This window comes from Xenopus laevis, chromosome 1S (assembly GCF_017654675.1).
Source record: "Xenopus laevis strain J_2021 chromosome 1S, Xenopus_laevis_v10.1, whole genome shotgun sequence".
In the NCBI taxonomy this organism is placed as follows: Eukaryota; Metazoa; Chordata; class Amphibia; order Anura; family Pipidae; genus Xenopus; species Xenopus laevis.
The window spans coordinates 80,096,436-80,116,959 of NC_054372.1; the positions used below are offsets into that span (position 1 = coordinate 80,096,436).

At 38.9% G+C, this 20,524-nt stretch overlaps 1 protein-coding gene across 21 annotated transcripts in view; it reads right to left on the minus strand.

Annotated features, from left to right (window-relative positions):
• adgrl3.S (adhesion G protein-coupled receptor L3 S homeolog) overlaps positions 1 to 20,524 on the minus strand; it is a 1,276,319-nt gene that overhangs the window by 880,272 nt on the left and 375,523 nt on the right. For 18 of the 21 annotated variants that reach the window (XM_041579790.1, XM_041579795.1, XM_041579791.1 and 15 more), the window contains one exon: positions 18,237 to 18,251. The exons of the other annotated variants lie outside the window; for them this stretch is intronic. In XM_041579790.1, the coding sequence (XP_041435724.1) occupies positions 18,237 to 18,251 (15 nt within the window). The remainder of the gene's footprint in view (positions 1 to 18,236; positions 18,252 to 20,524) is intronic. 21 annotated transcript variants of the gene reach the window in all.

The window sequence follows — 20,524 nt, forward strand, 5'->3', positions numbered from 1 at the left end:
ATAATATCAATAACCTTACAGTATGTATATAAATTGTACTAAATAATTCCATTGTTTATATTGAAGTACTTGAAGTATTTTAACTAGTTTAACGATATAGGATGTTTTCTGTAAACAAGCCACTAGGGGCAATGATACACAGATATCTGTTTATTGATCATAACTCCGCCCATGACATTTTCTATTGGCTCTTTTTCCATTAAATACCAAGTTAGCCTATGGTTAATTGTTCTTGGGGGACATGAAATGCTTCAGGCTTTTATTTTTTATACATAATGTAAAATAAAGACTTTTTGTACTATTTGAAAATTGGGCTCCTGTATTCTACTGACTGAATCACTTTGGTGTTCTGGAGTGGTGCCTGCCTGCTATTCTAAGTCTCCGTGTGTTGCTCCCCTTTGCTGAAGGTCTGTGGCATGAGCACCTGGACCCACTGTGGAAAGTGGTAAGTTAGTCCTTTTACTTGTAAAACCCATGCTTCCTATGGTTTTTGTTTAATTATTCATGTTTGATAAAAAAATTTATCTCCAGAAAAGTGGAGCAGCAATGGGTTCTTCGTTTGCCCCCACCTATGTGAACTTGGTCTTGGGTTGGTTGGAGTGGCTAGATAGTAATCTTTATAGATCACAAATTTTTCATTTCTTTCGTTACATTGACGATTGTATAGGGATTTGGGATGGGGATGAACTATCACTATCACAGTTTGTTCACTATTGTAATAGTGTGGTGGAAGGGATTTCCTTCACATTTGAATCTCATCCTCAGATGATATCCTTTTTGGATGTAGTTTTTTTCAGTTCAAGAGGACCATATAGAGACAGATTTGTTTAGGAAACCGATTACACGCAATACATTGCTACATTATAATAATGCCCAACCGGTTAGTTGCCTGAGAGGCATTCCGGTGGGCCAATTTTTAAGGTTGCGCCGTATTTGTTCCACGTGGGATAGTTTCCAGTTGAGAGCCATGCAACTATGGGATTGTTTTTAAGAAAGAGGTTATAAGGTCGAGGATGTTAAAGCAGCCTATGATAGGGCAGTACTCAGTAAGAGATTGGAACTATTGTCTAATAATAAAAATCATCCAAACAGACACAGGAGAGAAGGAGATCAGTCTACAATATGGTTTTGTACTACATTTAATAGAGGTACTAAATGTATTGAAAGAAGTGTGTGAAAACACACACTTCAAGGTCTGATTTCGGCACAACATTTGGGTAAAAAACCCTCTTTTGTATTTAAAAAGGCTATGAATTTAGGGTTTTGTTTGTCCAAGAGTGTATTTGATAATAATAAAGGAGTTCTCCAGTATGAACACGGGTAAAGTATTTAGAATAAGAGGCTATTTTAATTGTCTGTCTAAAGGAATAGTATATCTAGCAACATGTGAGTGTGGATCCCAATATGTGGGAAAAACCATACGATGCACAGGAAAGCTATAGAGCAGCTATAGATAGGAAAGATAGCAAATCAGTGATCGCTAAGCATGTGTTGGACAACTATGAGGATACTAAATGCATTACCTTCCAGATCATAGATCAGCCACAGTTTTTGATTAGGAATGGAGACTTTGATAAAAGACTATTAAAGAAAGAGGCATTTTGGATTTATCAGCTGAAAACCATGGAAAATTTAGGATGCATGAACAAGGTATTTTAAGGATATGTAATTTTTGCATTCATAAAATTTAATATGTAATTGCCAAAAGTATGTTTTGATCTGATTTAGGGTTCTAGATATAGAGCCATAGGAGCTCTACCAAAGTGGCATGTAAAGGTTAATGCTTTTAGGGGTGGGATTGATGGGTATTTAAACTTGATGTGTGGTTGGGATCATGTGATCGCTTCTAAGGAAGTGGCGAGATGTCACAAAATGTGTAAAGCGTAGATCCCTTTGCTATAACAATAATGTTGGAACTTTTTAAAATGGACTATTAAAAGTGATATTTTATCGCCAGTTCCTGCTGCTCCGTGTGATACAAAATTTCACGCTAATGAGACTCCTGAACTACTGGGACAAAATACTGCAGGCCACATGGCTTCACCTCCAGCTATCACACCAGAGCAACAGGATCCAGACAAGATAAACAGTAGCCAGGGGAGAGCCAGCTACACAGTTGCTCTTTGAGACATTACCCCTCCCTTTGAAACATCACCTACGTGCTGCACAATCAAAGGCTCCCTTTCTGCATTGGTGGCTTTTGCTGGCGTGCAGGCGATTCTGTTGTGTCCTCAACCCCCCCCCTAGGCAATGAGCCAAGGGGGTTGCCACCTCTGCCCTGCGATGCGATCGTCGCAGGACCTGACTTCAACAAGTACTTACATGCAGGCACATCGCAAGAACATCGCAGACCTTGTGGGATCCGATCCAGCGCTGCCAGCTCACTTTCTGTGAGCGATCCTGAGCCCTCCAACGCTGCCAAGGACTCCCCCAGCCACAGAAACAGTGCGGCAGGGATGGCCGGGTAGGTCTGGGGCCCCCAGTCCGACTCTGCCTAGGTATCACAAGACAAAGCACTATGTATACGGAGCTAAACCTTACTCCAAACACAGAAAACATGATAATCAAGATCAAACAGTGGGAAAATCTCCCCCTAACAGTATGGGGCAGAATAAATTTGATAAAGATGATTTATTGACCCAAATTCCTATATATCTACACAACGCCCCTATATATATATATTCCTCACAGTGCTACGCAATATGTTGGCGCTATATAAATACATGTTAATAATATATATATATGTGTATATATATATATATATATATATATATATATATATATATATATATATATATATATATATATATATATATATATATATATATATATACATACAATATCAAAACAGGGGGGTTGTGGGAGCACTCTAAAGGCTTTAAAGTATATATAAGTATAATAAATGCTATTGCATATGTACCCAAAACAGGGGTTATTTTGTTACAAAGTTATGATCATAAAATTGATAAGCCACCATACCACGTCAAGGTAAACCCCGAATGGCGGTCCCTAACTTGTTTTATATTTTATGTGCATTTTAGCATTACCTGTAATCAATGTCCGTTGAACGCTGTTTTTTCACTAAGGGCTAAATCCTCCCCAGCCAGCAATCAGGCTTTTAAAGGAGAGATATTCCCAAAACAAACGCCCAATTTTAAAAGCATAGGATCACCACTAGTTTAAAGGGGGGAGCTGTGGCATAGCTTCAGTGGTTGTAGCACCCCATACCCCCCCCTTTAAACTAGTGGTGATCCTATGCTTTTAAAATTGGGCGTTTGTTTTGGGAATATCTCTCCTTTAGAAGCCTGATTGCTGGCTGGGGAGGATTTAGCCCTTAGTGAAAAAAACAGCGTTCAACGGACATTGATTACAGGTAATGCTAAAATGCACATAAAATATAAAACAAGTTAGGGACCGCCATTCGGGGTTTACCTTGACGTGGTATGGTGGCTTATCAATTTTATGATCATAACTTTGTAACAAAATAACCCCTGTTTTGGGTACATATGCAATAGCATTTATTATACTTATATATACTTTAAAGCCTTTAGAGTGCTCCCACAACCCCCCTGTTTTGATATTATATATATATATATATATATTCCCAAAGCAGTCTTTATGCACATTGAACAAATCTAATCCTCGTTCATTTGGGGAAAGAAGTCCCAGAGATTTGCAAAATCTAAATTGAAGGCCCCAATTAGTGATGGGGGGTTGGGATTCCCAGACCTGTACTATTATTTCCTAGGTTTCCAACTGTTCTACATAGGCTGGTGGCCAGACCCTAACAACCCTAACTTCCAACTACAAGCTACTCTAGCTGGCTCACACCAGACCCTGAGACATATACCCTACAGGAAAATGACAGACTTGCAAATAAGGCACCCAATCCTCACTACCCCATACAAGGCCTGGACAATGGTAATATGGGTTAGCCACCTTTGCAACCGATCTACCACTATGGGGCAACTCTCACCTACCCCACTTCAAACAACTTCTAACATATATGAGATGGTCCAGGGCTGGGATTAAGACGCTAGGTAATGTAGCACCGGAGGGGCAACTGCTTATTAGAGAACAAATGCTACAGTCCAACCCCCTGGACACAAATCAATCAACTTGCATATCTGCAATTCAGACACTCCTTTATAGCGCAATTCGCATCCACCCAAGTGGAACTGGTCACACACCCCTTCCTAGAGACCCTCAAATCACTGACTCCCAAAAACCAGGAAATTGTTTAATACATAGCGTAATTTCTGCTTCCATGGCAGCATTCACCAAATGGGTTAATTCCTCCCTGCAGGCAGGACCTCCCCCAATAACTAACAATGAGTTAAAGATGTACCTGATAACCACCCCCGTTTATTAGCATAATTAACAAAATAAAATAAACACTGTTAAAAGAAAAGAAGACATTTCCTGTTCTGTAGGGCTGCCATAGCATCTATGTCTGGCTGACCCCATCTTTCTACAATCCCGTCTAAAAGGTTGTTGTGTAGACTCCACTCCCCAGATCGATTATTGTCTTGATGAGGAAGTCCGCTTTCAAATTTTCTCTGCCTGGTAGATGAATTGCAGTTAGCCCTTCCAACCAGTTTTCTGCCCATTGAAATAGTGGCTTTACTTCTTCCAATACTATAATACCCTTGCAAGGGCCTTAAATGTCACCTTGCCCATTTCACTACTTGTATAGCTGCTAACATGGACCCCAGAACTTTCATGTAATGTTGCATTGAGACGGTCTTCTGTCTCTTGAAATCTTTTATTAGGTCAATCATGTTCACTTGTCTATCTACTGGAAGACTGACCACATTCCGATCTGTTTGAAAGAGAGCCCCTAGATATTGTAGGGCTTGGGTGGGAACCAAATTGCTTTTTTCTTGATTTATTATCCACCTGTGTCATCACTTTTACCTGTCATCACTTTTACCAATGTCATCACTTTTACCTGTTTTCCTTTTATCAGGTAAGAAAAAGAAAAAAGGGCTTGCTTTATGGCTCTTAATTCCAGAATATTTGATGAAAAGTTCTCTCCTTTCCAAGTACCTTGCACAAAGCTCTCGTCTATGTGGGCTCCCCACCCCACACTTGATGCATCGGTGGTCACTACCACCCATTCTGGTTCTTCCAAAGGCATTCCCCTTGTCAGATTTCTTTAGTTGCACCACCAGGACATGGCTCTCTTGATCTCCTGTGGCACCCTTACTTTTTCTTGTAAGTGCAAATGAGGATGTTTCACTTTCTTCAGGAAAAACCCTTGCAAGGGCCTTAAAGGCCACCTTGCCCATTTCACTACTTGGATAGTCGCTAACATGGACCCCAGAACTTTCATGCAATGTTGCATTGAGACGGTCTTCTGTCTCTTGAAATCTTTTATTAGGTCGATCATCTTCACTTGTCTATCTACTGGAAGACTGACCACATTCCGATCTGTATGAAAGAGAGCCCCTAGATATTGTAGGGCTTGAGTGGGAACCAAATTGCTTTTTCTTGATTTATTATCCACCCATGGTTTAGCAAAAACTCTGTTGCTCTGGCAGCATGAACTTTGGCTTCTTCTCTCGAGCTTGCTACCACCAGGATATCGTACAAATAATGGTAAACTGCTAGTCCTTCTTTCCTCAGTTCTGCAATGAGTGTTACTAACACTTTTGTAAATACTCTTGGGGACTGGGCTAGCCCAACTGGCAGACATCTGAACTGTATATGCCTGTTGTCTGCCGCAAACCTCAGGTACTTCCTGTGTACCTGTGCTATCGGCACCTGAAAGTAAGCATCCTTCAAATCTATGCTTGTTAGCCTCCTCCTGAGACCACTTGCATAATGGATGCTAACAATTCCATCTTGAATTTTCTTACTTGAAGAAATTCGTTCAATCTTTTTATGTCTATCACCAGCCTTAATGTACCAGATGCTTTTTTTTATCAGAAAGAGTCTCGAATAAAAACCTGTGTAGTTTTCTTGAAGGTCTACTGCTTCTATTGCTCCCGACTCAAACAACTGGTTTACGTATTCTTGAACAATACTTCTGCTCGACTCTGCCCTTTTGAAGACAGACTCTATGAAAAAATTTTTTGATGCTGTATCTGCTGCCCCAATTTCAACCAAAGTGCTGGCTGCCATGGATCTAGCAGAAAAATGTACGAAATATATTGATGCTTCTGAAATAAATTCTGTCGCCATCTTAGTCTGCCAACATCTTCAACAGCTTTGATCTTTTCACATTAGATGAGATAGATCTCCTAACTCAGATAGCCCCACTTTCAATGCCTTGGACACCTATGTTAATGAAACCGCCGGCTTACAGGCTGCTCCTGCCGCCCCAAATGCTTTTCTCAAATTGAATTCCATTTTCTTCTCCATAGGCTCCCTGAAGACTGCTGCATCCATCTACTAAGAGGGAAGTTTTCTTCCATTCAGTCACAATAATCTCTTTAATCGATGTATGTACTGTAAAACTAACTGTTTTTTTCTTTGAGGAGGGAAACAATCTATCTGCTGATAACATCTTTGCAGATTCTGTAGGAAAAGTTAAAGTATGCCTAAATGCTTTTATTAATGGCTCAATTACTGCAAGATCAAATGTGGATTCTTCCTCAGAATCAATTTCCCCTTCCTCTGATCCCGCTTGAGACAGGACATCTGAATCGAGTGACAAATCTCCCTCTGACACATCTGACAAAGATTCCTTGTCTTGCATGATAATGCTTTGAGCTTGATACCTCCTGAAATCCTTGTATGACTGCCTCTTTTATAACGGAGGCTAAAGACTCCGCAAATAACTGGTTTTCCTGTTACATAGTTAAATTGGGTTGAAAAAAGACAAAGTCCATCAAGTTCAACCCTTCCAAATGAAAACCCAGCATCCATACACACACCCATTTCTACTTTTAATTAAATTCTATATACCCATACCTATACTAACTACAGAGCTTAGTATCACAATAGCCTTTGATATTATGTCTGTCCAAAAAGACATCAAAGCCATTTTTAAAGGCATTAACAGAATCAGCCATCACAACATCCCGCCAGTGCATTCCACAACCTCACTGTCCTGACAGTGAAGAACCACCTATGTTTCTTCAAATGAAATTTCTTTTCTTCTAGTCTAAAGGGGTGGCCTCTGGTACGGTGATCCACTTTATGGGTAAAAAGGTCCCCTGCTATTTGTCTATAATGTCCTCTAATGTACTTGTAAAGTGTAATCATGTCCCCTCGCAAGCGCCTTTTTTCCAGAGAAAACAACCCCAACCTAGACAGTCTACCCTCATAATTTAAGTCTTCCACCCCTCTAACCAATTTAGTTGCACATCTATGTACTCTCTTCAGCTCATTTATATCCCTCTTAAGGACTGGAGTCCAAAACTGCACTGCATACTCCAGATGAGGCCTCGCCAGGGACCTATAAAGAGTTGATTCTGCAAGTCTTGGATTTGTGGTTTTGAGTTGACTAATCGCACTTGCACATATTCTTGGTCCCATGGAGAAAAGTTCAGAGGTGATATCTGCCAGTGTGTTCCTAAGCTCCGATTGTATGTCTGCCTTGAACCTACAAAGAAAATTTTTCAACTCTTGATGTGTGCTCTCCTCATTTGAGCTACAAGGGAGAGACTAATAAGGCTTAATATAGTTTAAGAAAAAGGAAACCCCACCAAATAGAAGTTTCTATACCTATACCAAGTCAAATTGAACCATGAATTGCAAAATTAGGCTGATTAATGATAATAATAATTCATTAATAAAAGTGCTGGTTAATAAATTAAGTAAAGTGCTAGTGCAAATAAATAAAGTGAAATTAATCAGTCCGAGGGCTGATAACAAAATTAATTATTTCTGAGTCCAATGGGTGTATTACCCCACCAATAGATTCCAGTAACACCCCTTAATAAATAAATTCATTCATTAATTCATATAGAGTGTGATTAAACAAGATAAATATAGTAAATTAATATTGCAATAAATTACACCAATAAAGTGTGGTGCAATAAATGAGACTTGGTAATTAAATGGTTAAAAAGGAGTTGGTAAAAAGATGGCCAAAATTCAGAATGGGTTAAAAGGTTATTCGGTCATATTCCAAGAATAGAGTTAAGCGAAATTGGAAAATATAGTAGGTGGAGTTGTCCCAAAAACTAACTGCCTATTTTGTTTCTAGAGCCTGGGACACCACAAAGTCAAGGCAGGACAGGGTAACCGGAGCTGTGGCCTTGTAATTTAAATTACCCTAACAGTTAAAAGAGGCTAAATAGCCCTAAAAAACCACAAACTCACGGCCCCTTAGAATGGAAGGAAGATAAAAGAGGTGGTATAGTAAAGTATTTAGACCAAAATTCCTGCCCCCATAAAGATATCCAGTATATTCCCCTAATGGAATTGTTGTTTCAGAATCAGATTTGTTAAGATAAGGAGATCAATTTTCAAGAGAACGCCGACGCGCATTTCGCTTAGAAGCTTTGTCAAGGCGAAAGTGATTGGGTCCGTGTAGTATGCGCCTAGAAATAGACTTCCGCATTGGCGTCACTGTGCTCACTTCTCGCGGGATCTTGGTCATAGTGGACGCGCCGATCATGAACTGCGTCTCCGCCTCCCCACTATCACATCACCAGGACCTCCCAACACCAATGATGACGCCCACAGGTGCACTCCCCATCGTGACACTTATGGGCTTACCCAAACGGACCCATTTTATCCTGAACTTGTATAAATGAATTTTTTTTTAAAAATATGAATTAACCATTTGGCGATTTATTTATTTATTTATTAAACAATGATCAGAATAAAAAATGTCTATTTTTATTTAAAAAAAGAAGAAATGTATTTATTTATAGATACTATATATAAAATTAATAAATACCTATTAGAGAGGTAGTTTGGCCGCATATAAACGCAAAATAAAATTTACATATAGTAATTGAAAATTAAAAGGGGAAGAAACTTTTTAATTAGAGACAAAAATTAGATAAAAGCAGTGTAGAGGTTATTTTCATTTATTCCTTTTGGGGAAATTGTGTTTAACTTAAAAATCCAGTAGCTTTCCCGTTTGAGGAGAGCTTGTTCAAGATCCCCTTTACGGATTCCCAGGTCAATAGTTTCCAGGGCCCAAAATTTTAAGAGAGACGGATTCATATTATGACATTTTAAAAAGTGAAGTGCTACTGTTGACAATGTTTTATCATTTTTAATTGCATTTCCTGCTGTTCTTATTGTACTGCAATGTTGCTGTACCCTTTGTTTGAGCATTTGAGTTGTCATGCCAATGTACTTCTTCTGGCAAGGACATTCGAGACAGTAGATCACATTTTGAGTCCGACAGTTAATATAACTGTTGACTTTGTGCTCCTTTCCAAAACGATCTTCAAAAGAATCAACTCTGATCATCCTATTACACATGTTACAATTTCCACAAGGGAAGCAGCCCCAATTCCTTTTGTTAATTTTATGGTTTGAATTATAAAAGTGGCTTCTCGTAAGCATGTCCTTTAAATTCGGGCTTCTTTTGTAACAAATGGTAGCTCTATCTTGCAGTATACCTCCTAAAGTTTCATCCTCCAACAGTACCAGCCAATGTTTATTAAGAATCCCCTGAATCTGAGAACTGTTCGTGTTATAAGTAGTAATAAAGAGTACAGTAGCGTTATTGTCCTGTAGTTTATTTTTAATCTTTAAGAGTTCCGACCTCTCAGTGCGTAATGCCCTATTGTATGCTCTTTTAACTATTTTTCCGGAGTAAACCCTGGTTTTTAATCTTAATTTGAGATCTTTGGCCTGTTCTTTAAAGGTCTCTAGAGAGGAGCAGTTCCGTTTCAGTCTCAGAAATTCACCTGTGGAGACCGATTTTTTCACCAGGTGATGATGAAAGCTGGAAAAAGTTAGGAGGGAGTTGGTTGCTGTGGATTTCCTGTAGTTTTTAGTCAGCAATTGACCTTTCTCTATCTCTATCTGTAAGTCTAAAAAGGAGATACATTGATCTGAGATATCCATGGTAAGTTTAATATTAAGATCATTTTGATTTAAAAGGGTAATAAAATCTACGGCTTCTTCTCGTGTGCCTTCCCAGATTACAGGATATCATCGATATACCTAATCCATTTGCGAATTTTGGTTAGGTATAAAGACATTGACTGACCACGTACCACAGTTTGTTCCCAAAAGCCCAAGAATAAATTGGCATAAGAGGGGGCGCAGGAAGTCCCCATGGCAGTTCCCTGGGTTTGTAGGTAGAATTTACCATTAAATGTAAAATAATTAAAATTTAAAATAAACCTCATCATTTTACATAAAAAATCCACCATTTCCACTTCATCACCCAAATGTTCTATTAGGAAAAATCTTAAGGCTTTTAGGCCTATTTCATGTTTGATAGATGTATATAACGATTCAACATCCAAGGTGATGAGAAGTGTTCTCTTATTCACTGCAATCCCCCTAACTAATAAGGCATGAGCCTCCAGTGCAACCAGATGTGGGTTCTGCAGGGGTGTGTTCAGCCTAGTTTGGTGGAAGGGTACCTTCCAGTTAGTCAGAGAGTGTAAGGGTCCCAGTGTGGTTCTCTGATTACCTGATCCGAACTAGTGCCCGGTCTCAATTGGCCTATCCCAGCACAGACGTCCCCTACCAGTTTGTGCTTATTCCTTCTATGTGCAGAAGTGCTGCTGTGTACCCGCAACATTAGTCAGAGCAGGCCTCAAGTTGTATTACTTCACGTATTGTGGTTAGTGAGGCATGAAGACAGGGCTTTCTACATGTGCAGCTGCCCACTCCAATGTTCTTTTCTTATCCCACTAGCTTGGCTGCGTGGTCCAGCAGGTGAGTGTGACAGTTAGAGATGATGATTGCTATAGAGATCACATCTTGGGAAGATTGTAGCACTGCCTTGAGTATTCTACCCAGAATGCCTTGTTTTAGTAAACTCCTCCACTAGAAGTATCACAAGATTTCCCTATCTTGTCCCCTGCTGGTGATGATATTATGAAAATATAGGGCACACAATAACTTCCAGTGGCAGTGGCAGCACTACTGAACAGCAGCTAACAGAGGTTTGGCTGATTTAAAAATAGCTTAGAAGGATTGCTAATGTAACACCCTCTTCACAACCCCCCTGATGCCAAGGTTGTACATTCTTACCAAACACCAGTGCAGATCCTGAGTCCCCTTTGCAAGGTGAAAGGGTCATCCAGAGCTGGAGCAGACATCCACAGCGATGAAATCCATTCCGCAAAGCACATGCAGCTTGCTTTATCCTCCAAACATATCTCCCAGCACTGTCCATAGCGCTAGCACACTGTTGCTAAATCCTAGGGATGCACCGAATCCACTATATTGGATTCGGCCGAACCCCTGAATCCTTCATGAATGATTCGGCCGAATACTGAACCGAATCCGAATTTGCATATGCAAATTAGGGGTGAGAAGGGGAAAACATTTTTTACTTCCTTGTTTTGTGACAAAAAGTAACATGATTCCCCTCCCAACCCTTAATTTACATATGCAAATTAGGATTTGGTTCTGCCAGGAAGAAGGATTCGGCCAAATCTGAATCCTGCTGAAAAAGGCCGAACCGAATCCTGGATTGGGTGCATCCCTACTAAATCCGTAACTGAACTGTAGCTCCCAGCACCGTCTATACCGCGAGCATTCTGAGTCCAGATTTGGGAATCAGGAGCACCAGACCCTCCTGGTCTAGCTCCCAGGCATGGGGCTGCCACACCCTCAGAGGCCTCCTGCCTCTACATCTTGTCTGCTGAAATCACTCTCTCCTCAGAGAAGTAGTATCCAGCAGTAAGACAGTAATGGCTGTGTGAGCACATGGCTCTCCTAAAGTGGTGCAGCAGCGACATATGACATGCTGCACAGGCACAAGGGCTCCTGCCCCTGCCAAAACTCTAGGAAACCCAGTAGCTCAAGTCCAAACAGGGTATTTCCAGACATGTGCTTTTAGACTGTAGGGAATTAACCCTACGGGTCCCTACACTAAGCAACCAAGGAATTTCAACTGAGCATGTGTGAGATTTCACAGCTGTTGTTGGCTGTGCAGATATAGGTAGGAGGAGCCAGTGAAATTCAAGATGCCTGCCTCAGCTAGAACTGCAGTGGATATATGGGAGATCTTGCAGAAGGTATTGCTGATGATTTACATTATACAAACTATTCTGTTTTAAAAATCAGATTTCTTGAACTTTCACATAGTTTATTTACTTAGTAAATGATTTTAGTTATGATTGGTGCCCTTTAATAAAACTGCTGAGGAATCCCTAGAGCCCTGCCGTCTGTGGCAGAACTAAAGAAACTAGCTAAATAGATGAGGAGTCCTGTGAATACACTGGGAATCAGGAGCTACAGAAGTTTTTTTTGTTATGCTTCCAGAAGTGTCCAGGTTAAAATCATACATAAGCACTGATAGGACAGGAAGACTATACATAAAACCTATTTCTGTTTTTTCTTCCAACTACTGTCCTTAAATACATTATCTAAGATTAATCAAACCTGTATATAGACAAAAGTCTTGACATTTTTGATATACAGATCTTACAATTTAAATAGATCATTATTACTTTTACATCAAAATAAATGTCATGACATTGAGCTAGTGTGCATTGCAAGAGTCATGTCACAACATAATATGCTTACCCGTATATACTTGAGTATATGCCGACCCGAGTATAAGCCGAAGTACCTAATTTTACTTACGAAAACCGGGAAAACGTATTGGCTTGAGTATAAGCCTAGACACAACTAAGACCGTTGGACAAGCAGGTATAGCCGGTAATTTTTGGCAAAATTAAACTACATTTCATTCCTTTTATTAACCTAAAGTTCCCATTTATAACCCTTTATGCTGCAATCACTACAGCGCAAAACTAAATCACTGAAAATTTGTCCCCCCACCAGTGTTTATATTACAGACATTTTTCAGCTGAGACAAAATATACTGAAATACATATATTAAGAAGACAGCTGCCTTACCGGTAAATTTGCTCCAATGGGAGGGGAGAGGAAGCTGCTCCCTGTAGTAGGTGGGGCTGGGCTGCCTTCAAAGATTAATAGATTCGCCAGGGTAGAGCCGGCCCGGAGATGCTGGCAGGCAGAAGGGGAGAGCCGGGGATATTGCTGTCTGCAGCAAGTGCCTGGCCCATTCAATATTTTTTGTCAAGGGTGGCCCTGAGTTACTGGTGGGCAGGAGGGGTGAGTCGGGGATACTGCTTCCTGCAGTCCACGCCGCTGCTCCTCCTGCGCCGCGGATCAACCCCATTGTTTCTGGCTGGGAGGGGGGTGTTCCCCGTTGGCTCCTTAGGATCGGGGCCCCATCCGGGGTGAAGGGGCACGGGACTCCGGTCAGTAGCACAGCTACAGATCATATGGGATACAGATTCAAAGTTCCTAATAGTTCTCTGCAAATTTACCGGCAAGGCAGCTGTCTTCTTAATATATCTGTTTCTTCTTAATATATCTGTTTCATCTACCAGCGTTTTTTTTACTGACTCGAGTATAAGCCGAGGTAGGATTTTTCAGAACATTTTGGGTGCTGAAAAACTCGGCTTATACTCAAGTATATACGGTATTTCTATTTTTTACTTATTTGTAAAAATACCTCTACAAATAAAAATAATAAAAAAAAATATTTATCAAAAACACTGTACCTTTGATCATTACAACAAAAACTAGCTATACTGAAAGTAAAACAGTCATCTACAAGCATGGCAATTTCATCCTCTAAATCTAAAAGAAACTAAGAGTTTGAACCAATAAGTATTAGACAACATAAGTTTTGACGTAAAAAAAAAGTAAACTGCCTCTAATAAAACAGGATTCAGGATCTCCAAGTGTCTAACTCTCCAAAATGTTAGTGACATTATTGTTGCCTGTGATATTTAAGTATTTTAAATTATGTCCTCGTGGACCTTGAAGTTAAAGGGATACGGTCATGGGAAAAAAAACTTTTTTTCAAAATCAATCAGTTAATAGTGCTGCTCCAGCAGAATTCTGCACTGAAATCCATTTCTCAAAAGAGCAAACAGATTTTTTATATTCAATTTTGAAATCTGACATGGGGCTAGACATGTCAATTTCCCAGCTGCCCCAAGTCATGTGACTTGTGCTCTGAAAAAATTCAATCACTCTTTACTGCTATATTGCAAGTTAGAGTGATATCACCCCCCTCCCCCCCCAGCAGCCAAACAAAAGAATAATGGGAAGGTAACCAGATAACAGCTCCCTAACACCAGATAACAGCTGCTTGGTAGACAAAATGTCTAGCCCCATGTCAGATTTCAAAATTGAATATAAAAAAATCAGTTTGCTCTTTTGAGAAATGGATTTCAGTGCAGAATTCTGTTGGGATAGCACTATTAACTGATGCGTTTTGAAAAAAACATGTTTTCCGATGACAGGATCCCTTTAAAGTAACACCAAAATATGTAAGTGTCCTCCATGGATTTAAATATAAATGAATGTAACCCTGTACCGTTTGCTTCAGAAACAGTAGTAAAATTTATATGTGTAACACTAACTAGAAGATGTGGTGCTCACACTCCTTATTATCTTCAGATGTTGAACCTCAGATTTGGGCAGACAAGTCACAACTCCCTGCAGCTCCTAGAAGAGCATGTGTTACATGTGGCTCTTTTTCTCAGGTGGCCCTCACTGTAGTGGTGGAAAGAAACACTGACTGCACATACACATAACATGAACTTCAGCTTGGGTGCCAGTGGTTCTTCCAACAAACAGTGACACTATATTTGCTGGATCGTATACACTTTCTTTGGTACTATTCAGATGGCATAATGATGATACTTCACAGATACTTAAGACATATCATTCACTTAAAGGAGAAGGAAAGGCTAACATTAGGTATGCTTTATCAGAAAGGTCTATATAAATACGCCAGTAAACCCTCAAAGTAATGCTGCTCTGAGTCCTCTGTCAAAAGAAACACAGCATTTCTTTCCTTCTATTGTGTATACATGGGCTTCTGTATCAGACTTTCTGTTTGCAATATAAATCTCCAGGGTGAGGGCTTGAGCATGCTCAGTTTGCTCATCTCTCCCTGCCCCTCCCCCCACTCCCCTCCCCTCCCTGCTGTAATCTGAGCCCAGAGCTATGAGTGAGCAGGGAGAGACTCAGGCAGGAAGTGATATTACACCAAGCTAATATGGCAGCTGCTATCCTAAACAAACACAGAGAGCTTCCTGAGGTATTGTAAAGAATTCTGTAGAATAAATATAGAGTATAGCTTGCACTATTGTGCATAATTTATTGACAATAAACTGCTTTGGTAGCTGTACTTCTCATTTAATGATGTTACACAGAAATTGTGTTTGCAACAGACCTGACGTAGTACTCATTTAAAGGTGAGCTAATGCCTAGTGCTAGCAGATGCTCACAGTGGTGCTTCACTCCAAGAATCAACTATTCCTGAGCCAACTCAAGCCCTTATACTGGCAGATGACACCACAGGATACTAAACCTTCTGGTCTCCTTGTTGGACCCTATGGGTGCTCTACTAATTACTCTACTAATTGCCACAACCCCCTCTCTTACTCTTAGAGTGAGCCACCACAGATCTTTCTTGATGCTGACTTCTCCTACTGAGGCCTACCTCCACCTCAGGCTTTTCTGGCACCAACCAACTCAATTGGGGTCCAAAGTGCATATGACTTCCCTAGGAAAATGTGACTCCCCTGGCTAGTTACAGTACTGCCTGGGAAACACCTTGACCCAAAAAGGGAAAGGCTTCCCAAATGTGTAACAGGACCAATCCTGAGCTAGCTTATTCATGGCTGATGTAAAGGTATAAAAAATCTTCACTCTTCCTACATAAATAAGATTCTGTGTTTTCATGGGGCAGCCATTTAAACTGAAAAAATAGAAGATTCAATGTAGAGGGTCTGAAAACAAGATAACCAATAAAAACACAGAACAAAGTTTAAGTTGCAAGGTCAATCTATTTTTTGGTTACCAGGGTCAATTAGACAACATTTTTAGCTGAAGCCTGAAAAGAACGAAGAACAGGAAGGTCAATAATCAAGACATAATAACAAATAAAAAGAAGACCAATTGAAAAGTTGCTTACAATAGATCTTGCTGTAACTTCCTTTTGAAATAGCCATATACTGTGCAGGTGAGTTTACACAGACATTCGTTAACAGGTAAATAATTTACTGCTAATCTGCTTTGTTTAGTCATGAAACGTGTTTTTTTGTTATTCTTTTAAGCTAAACAGTGCTAAAGGGGAAACTGAAGCTACTCTAGGTCTGGTTCTTGCTAGGAAGATAATTTGACTACCACTGTAGAATGCTAGCAGGAATCCAATATGTAGTTACATTAAGGGGCCTATTTACGAACAATCAAATTGTGTTTTTGTTTTTCAATCTCGCAAAGTGAAAAAACATGTAAACCAAATTTCGCCAAATAAAAGTTGTTGAGGTGCTATAGAAATCATTGCAAGCTGTGCTGATCCTATTGGAACTCTTTTAATCAAATTGGTTAATCAAAGAGGTTTTCAGATTTTTTTTCGCTAGGAATTGTCCCGAAAACTTTTTGAAGTATTCCTATTTTTTAGCGCATTGTTCAGCACTTTTTGCGTTTGCGCTTTTTATATTTGGACCTTTTAATAAATTCAATGACAATCATGGTTTGAGAGTTTGTGAGTTTAGTTGTGGTTTCCAAAACCTCTAAAATCCAACCTTTAATAAATAAGCATCCACCTGCGCATTTGTAATTAACGAATAAATAATCAGGTAAACTAATAAATATGTAAATATGTATGTATTTCAACTGTGTAGATTCTAGGGCTGTGGCACATATAGGGGCAGAAAAACTCACCTTTCTATTCATTCTTATGCAATTGATATATTTATATAAGCTTGAAAGAGAGTATTGCACTCTCAAGACTTAAAAAGCAATAAAGAGGTTTATTGTTTCACAGAGGAAAAACGGACGTTCAAAGTGGAAAAATGTCAAACTGCCAGCGAAACGTCAATTTCTCCTCTGTGATACAATAAACCTCTTTATTGCTTTTTAAGTCCTGAGAGTGCGAGACTCCTTTTCAAGCTTACTGTACATTGTTCGTTTTGTTTCTGCACCCAGGCAATGTGCACACATTTTGTGACGCGAGTGCTGGTACCCCTACTGCATATATATATTATTTTTTTTATATAAGCATATTTAAAAAAATAACCCATTGATAAATACGCTTCTAAAACTCCCATAGGAATGAATAGAAAGTGAGGGAGCTTTTCTTTAGTTAGCTCTAATTTTACACTAGTCTGTCCCAAAGTGTTTAAAAAAACACCATACTATGTATGCCATATGCCTTAAAGACATGAAATAATGAATGTGACAATGAGATAAGATCTTGCAAATTTCTCCCCTTTGGATCAAAATTTCAGATATATTACAATGGAAAGTCTATTTATCAGAGGTCGAGACAAACTGAGTTTGACTAAGAAGACAATTATTATTCGCCAAAGATTGATATTTTAAGCTTAGTATCAAATATTCTTTAGTCTAAACTGGCGTTTTCTTGACAAAATTATTCAGGAGCTTAGTCACCAAGCCATACTTTATCTAGCCAAGCCTAGCACTGTTCAATAACCCCTAGACAAGTTACCACCTCCCATGCTCTGTAATATAATTTTGCATTGGCATTGGCCAGGAGCAATATTTCTGCACAAGATGTTAGAATAGTCGGATGTGAAATCCTACTACTCTTTTAAATTAGATGCTTTCAGGTAGAAAAAGGTATTTATTGATAACACTCCCATTAACATGTAGGAAATTAATGTGAGCCTTTTCTTGGCCTAAATAGTTTCTGAAATTAGTGGGCATGCAGGCATGTTTTTGCATAAAAATCTTTTCAGCACTCCACACACACAATTTTCCCAGGCATTGGCACACTCAACAAATTTCATGTAACAAAAGAAATATGCAGGAAAACAAAAACATTTTTCATTTCATATTCAAATTTTCATAAACTGTCCCTTTATGTTATAAATTGGAATACTTTGTACGTAATGCTATTTATAATATTATTATATATTATTATATTTATATCAGTTTTATAACTGATTTGCATTGTGGATTGCCTTTTATTTAATGTTATAATACAGACATTTTGACTGGGACACTATAAATCTCAACAGACAGTCTACAAAGCAGACAAAGTAATTTATGCATTACAAATAACTGTAGAGTCATATCAAATCTACAAAATAAAAAATTTAAAATGAAATTACCTCTTTGTTCCACCTCTAATGTAGGAAACAAAAGCAGAGAGAAAGAGAGAGAAAAAAAAACAATTACACTTAATTGTAAGTAAAGTAGTAGTATTGAGTTAACTATTTAGAATATAAATATTATGTCACTGGATTGTTCCTAAAACATTTACAGGTATGGGACCTGCTACCCAGACTTCTTGGGACCTGGTTTTTTTTTCAGATAAGGTTTTTTTTCTGTTATTTGGATGTCTATATCTTGTCTACTAAAAACTATTTAAACATTAATTAAACCCAATAAGATTGTTTTTCCTCCAGTAATGATTAATCATTGCAATTGCAGCACATCAATCACATCTAAGTAAAAATGAATGTAATTGTGCACACATTAATTAGTGAATTGGGTGCAAGTTATGACTTACATTTTCATGTGGATGGCATAATTTCCAGTGTTAAATGGGCTGTTCAACTTTAAATTAACTTTCAGTATGACCCCCCCCCCCCCGAGGCCCAGCTGCTGTGCCATCTCCAATACAGGCAGAGATATAGTGCATTTGTCCAGTGATGTGCAGAGTGATGTCACAATCTTGTGTGTGCGACTAATACACTATTTCTGTGCCTGTGTTGGATCAGATAAGGAGATTTTTATGCTATTTAATAAAGTGCAATGTAGGCTGCAGTCAGTCTGCTTGCCTTTCCACATATCCAGGCCTGGGCAGAGGCATCAAGGTTTGCCAGTGTTAGTAAGTACACTTGCACACAAAGGTGCAGCTTCAGATGCAAGTACCTTTAATGAATGGAGCCAATTTGTACAGCAACTGTTGCCATCTTTGCACATTTGCTGTTGCTCTTTGTAATTGAGCACTACATAATCTAAAAAGCAGTCAATACGCAATAACTTATTTCAATAAGCAATATTTATGAGTTGTCTGTTCATCAATGCTTGCATTATTACTAACTAAATCCCATTGTGGAATTCTTGGACACATTCCAAGTTCAAATGTAACAGTAGAAACTCCATAAGAATAAGTCAATATTTGTGGAATTACCATTTTAATGAATTACAAAAAACAGAACTTGATCTGTGTTTCATTCAGCAAGGCAGCGAATTTAACAGTTTTTTCTATTAAACTAACCCATTTTAAATCATTGGGACTAATTTATTAACATTGGGAAAATTTGCATGTGGGCAGCAACCCATAGCAACCAATCAGCTATTCTTGCTTTATTTCAGCCATCTGCAGGTAGAAAAATAAGTACAACAATTTGATTGGTTGCCATGGGTTACTGTCCATGGGCAAATGTGCCTGGCGTTTTCATATCATACTTTAATCAATGATTAGATAAACAGAATCTCCCTCCTGTCACGATCTAAGCAAGGAATATATTTTAAACCTTTTTCAAAGTAGCAACTGGTGGTGATTAAAGGGTTAAACATTTCCTTCTAGCATGTTGTTGCCACTGGACAGTTCCCAATAACTGGACAACCCTGGAAGTGCGCGCACATGTGTGTGTGTGTTTTTTAGTTGACTTTAGGTATTGGAAAGAGACAGTCCCATTGGGTAGGAGTATATGTCTTATTCATATAAAATGATTACAGTTCTGCATTTTGCCGCCACTGGTAAATGGCCGCTCCATGCCGCCTGAGGCAAGGTTCTCACCTTGCCTCATGGCAAGAGCAGTCTTGACCTTAGGAAGGTGTGATCCCTTCTAATATAGTACAGGTAAAGAAGGATCTCGTATCTGGAAACCTGGATCTGGGAATCTCCAAATTATGGGATAATAACGACTGCAATGTAGTCCATTTTTATCAAATTGTTTTCTTTTTAATTATTTACTTTTTCTGTGTAATAATAAATCAGAATCTTGTACTTGATCTTGCCTAAGCAGCATGAATGCAGCACAACAATCCCATTTGTTGTATTTATTACTTTAATTATTTTAAGCAGGTAATCCAAATTACAGAAAGATCCCTCATCCAGAAAATAATAGGTCCGAAACATTCCAGATAATGAAATAAGAAGGGCACAGTGATGGTTAAACTGATGTGATATATAAAGTGGTACTTTAAACTTTCTGTGTACATACACACACATTGAGAATAATAGCAGTCCAACATCACTGACCTGATCAATCACTGTTTCTGGTAGAAATTATATTTCTACAAGGCAAATAATTTATTAGTAGGTTAAAACAAGGTAAAAAGTTTTGTTATAAAATCTTTTTTTGATCTGTAACTGGGATTATGAGCGTTAGCAACATTGAAGGTCTGACCCAGTGCACAGTCTGCCTTATGTATACGTATTGGG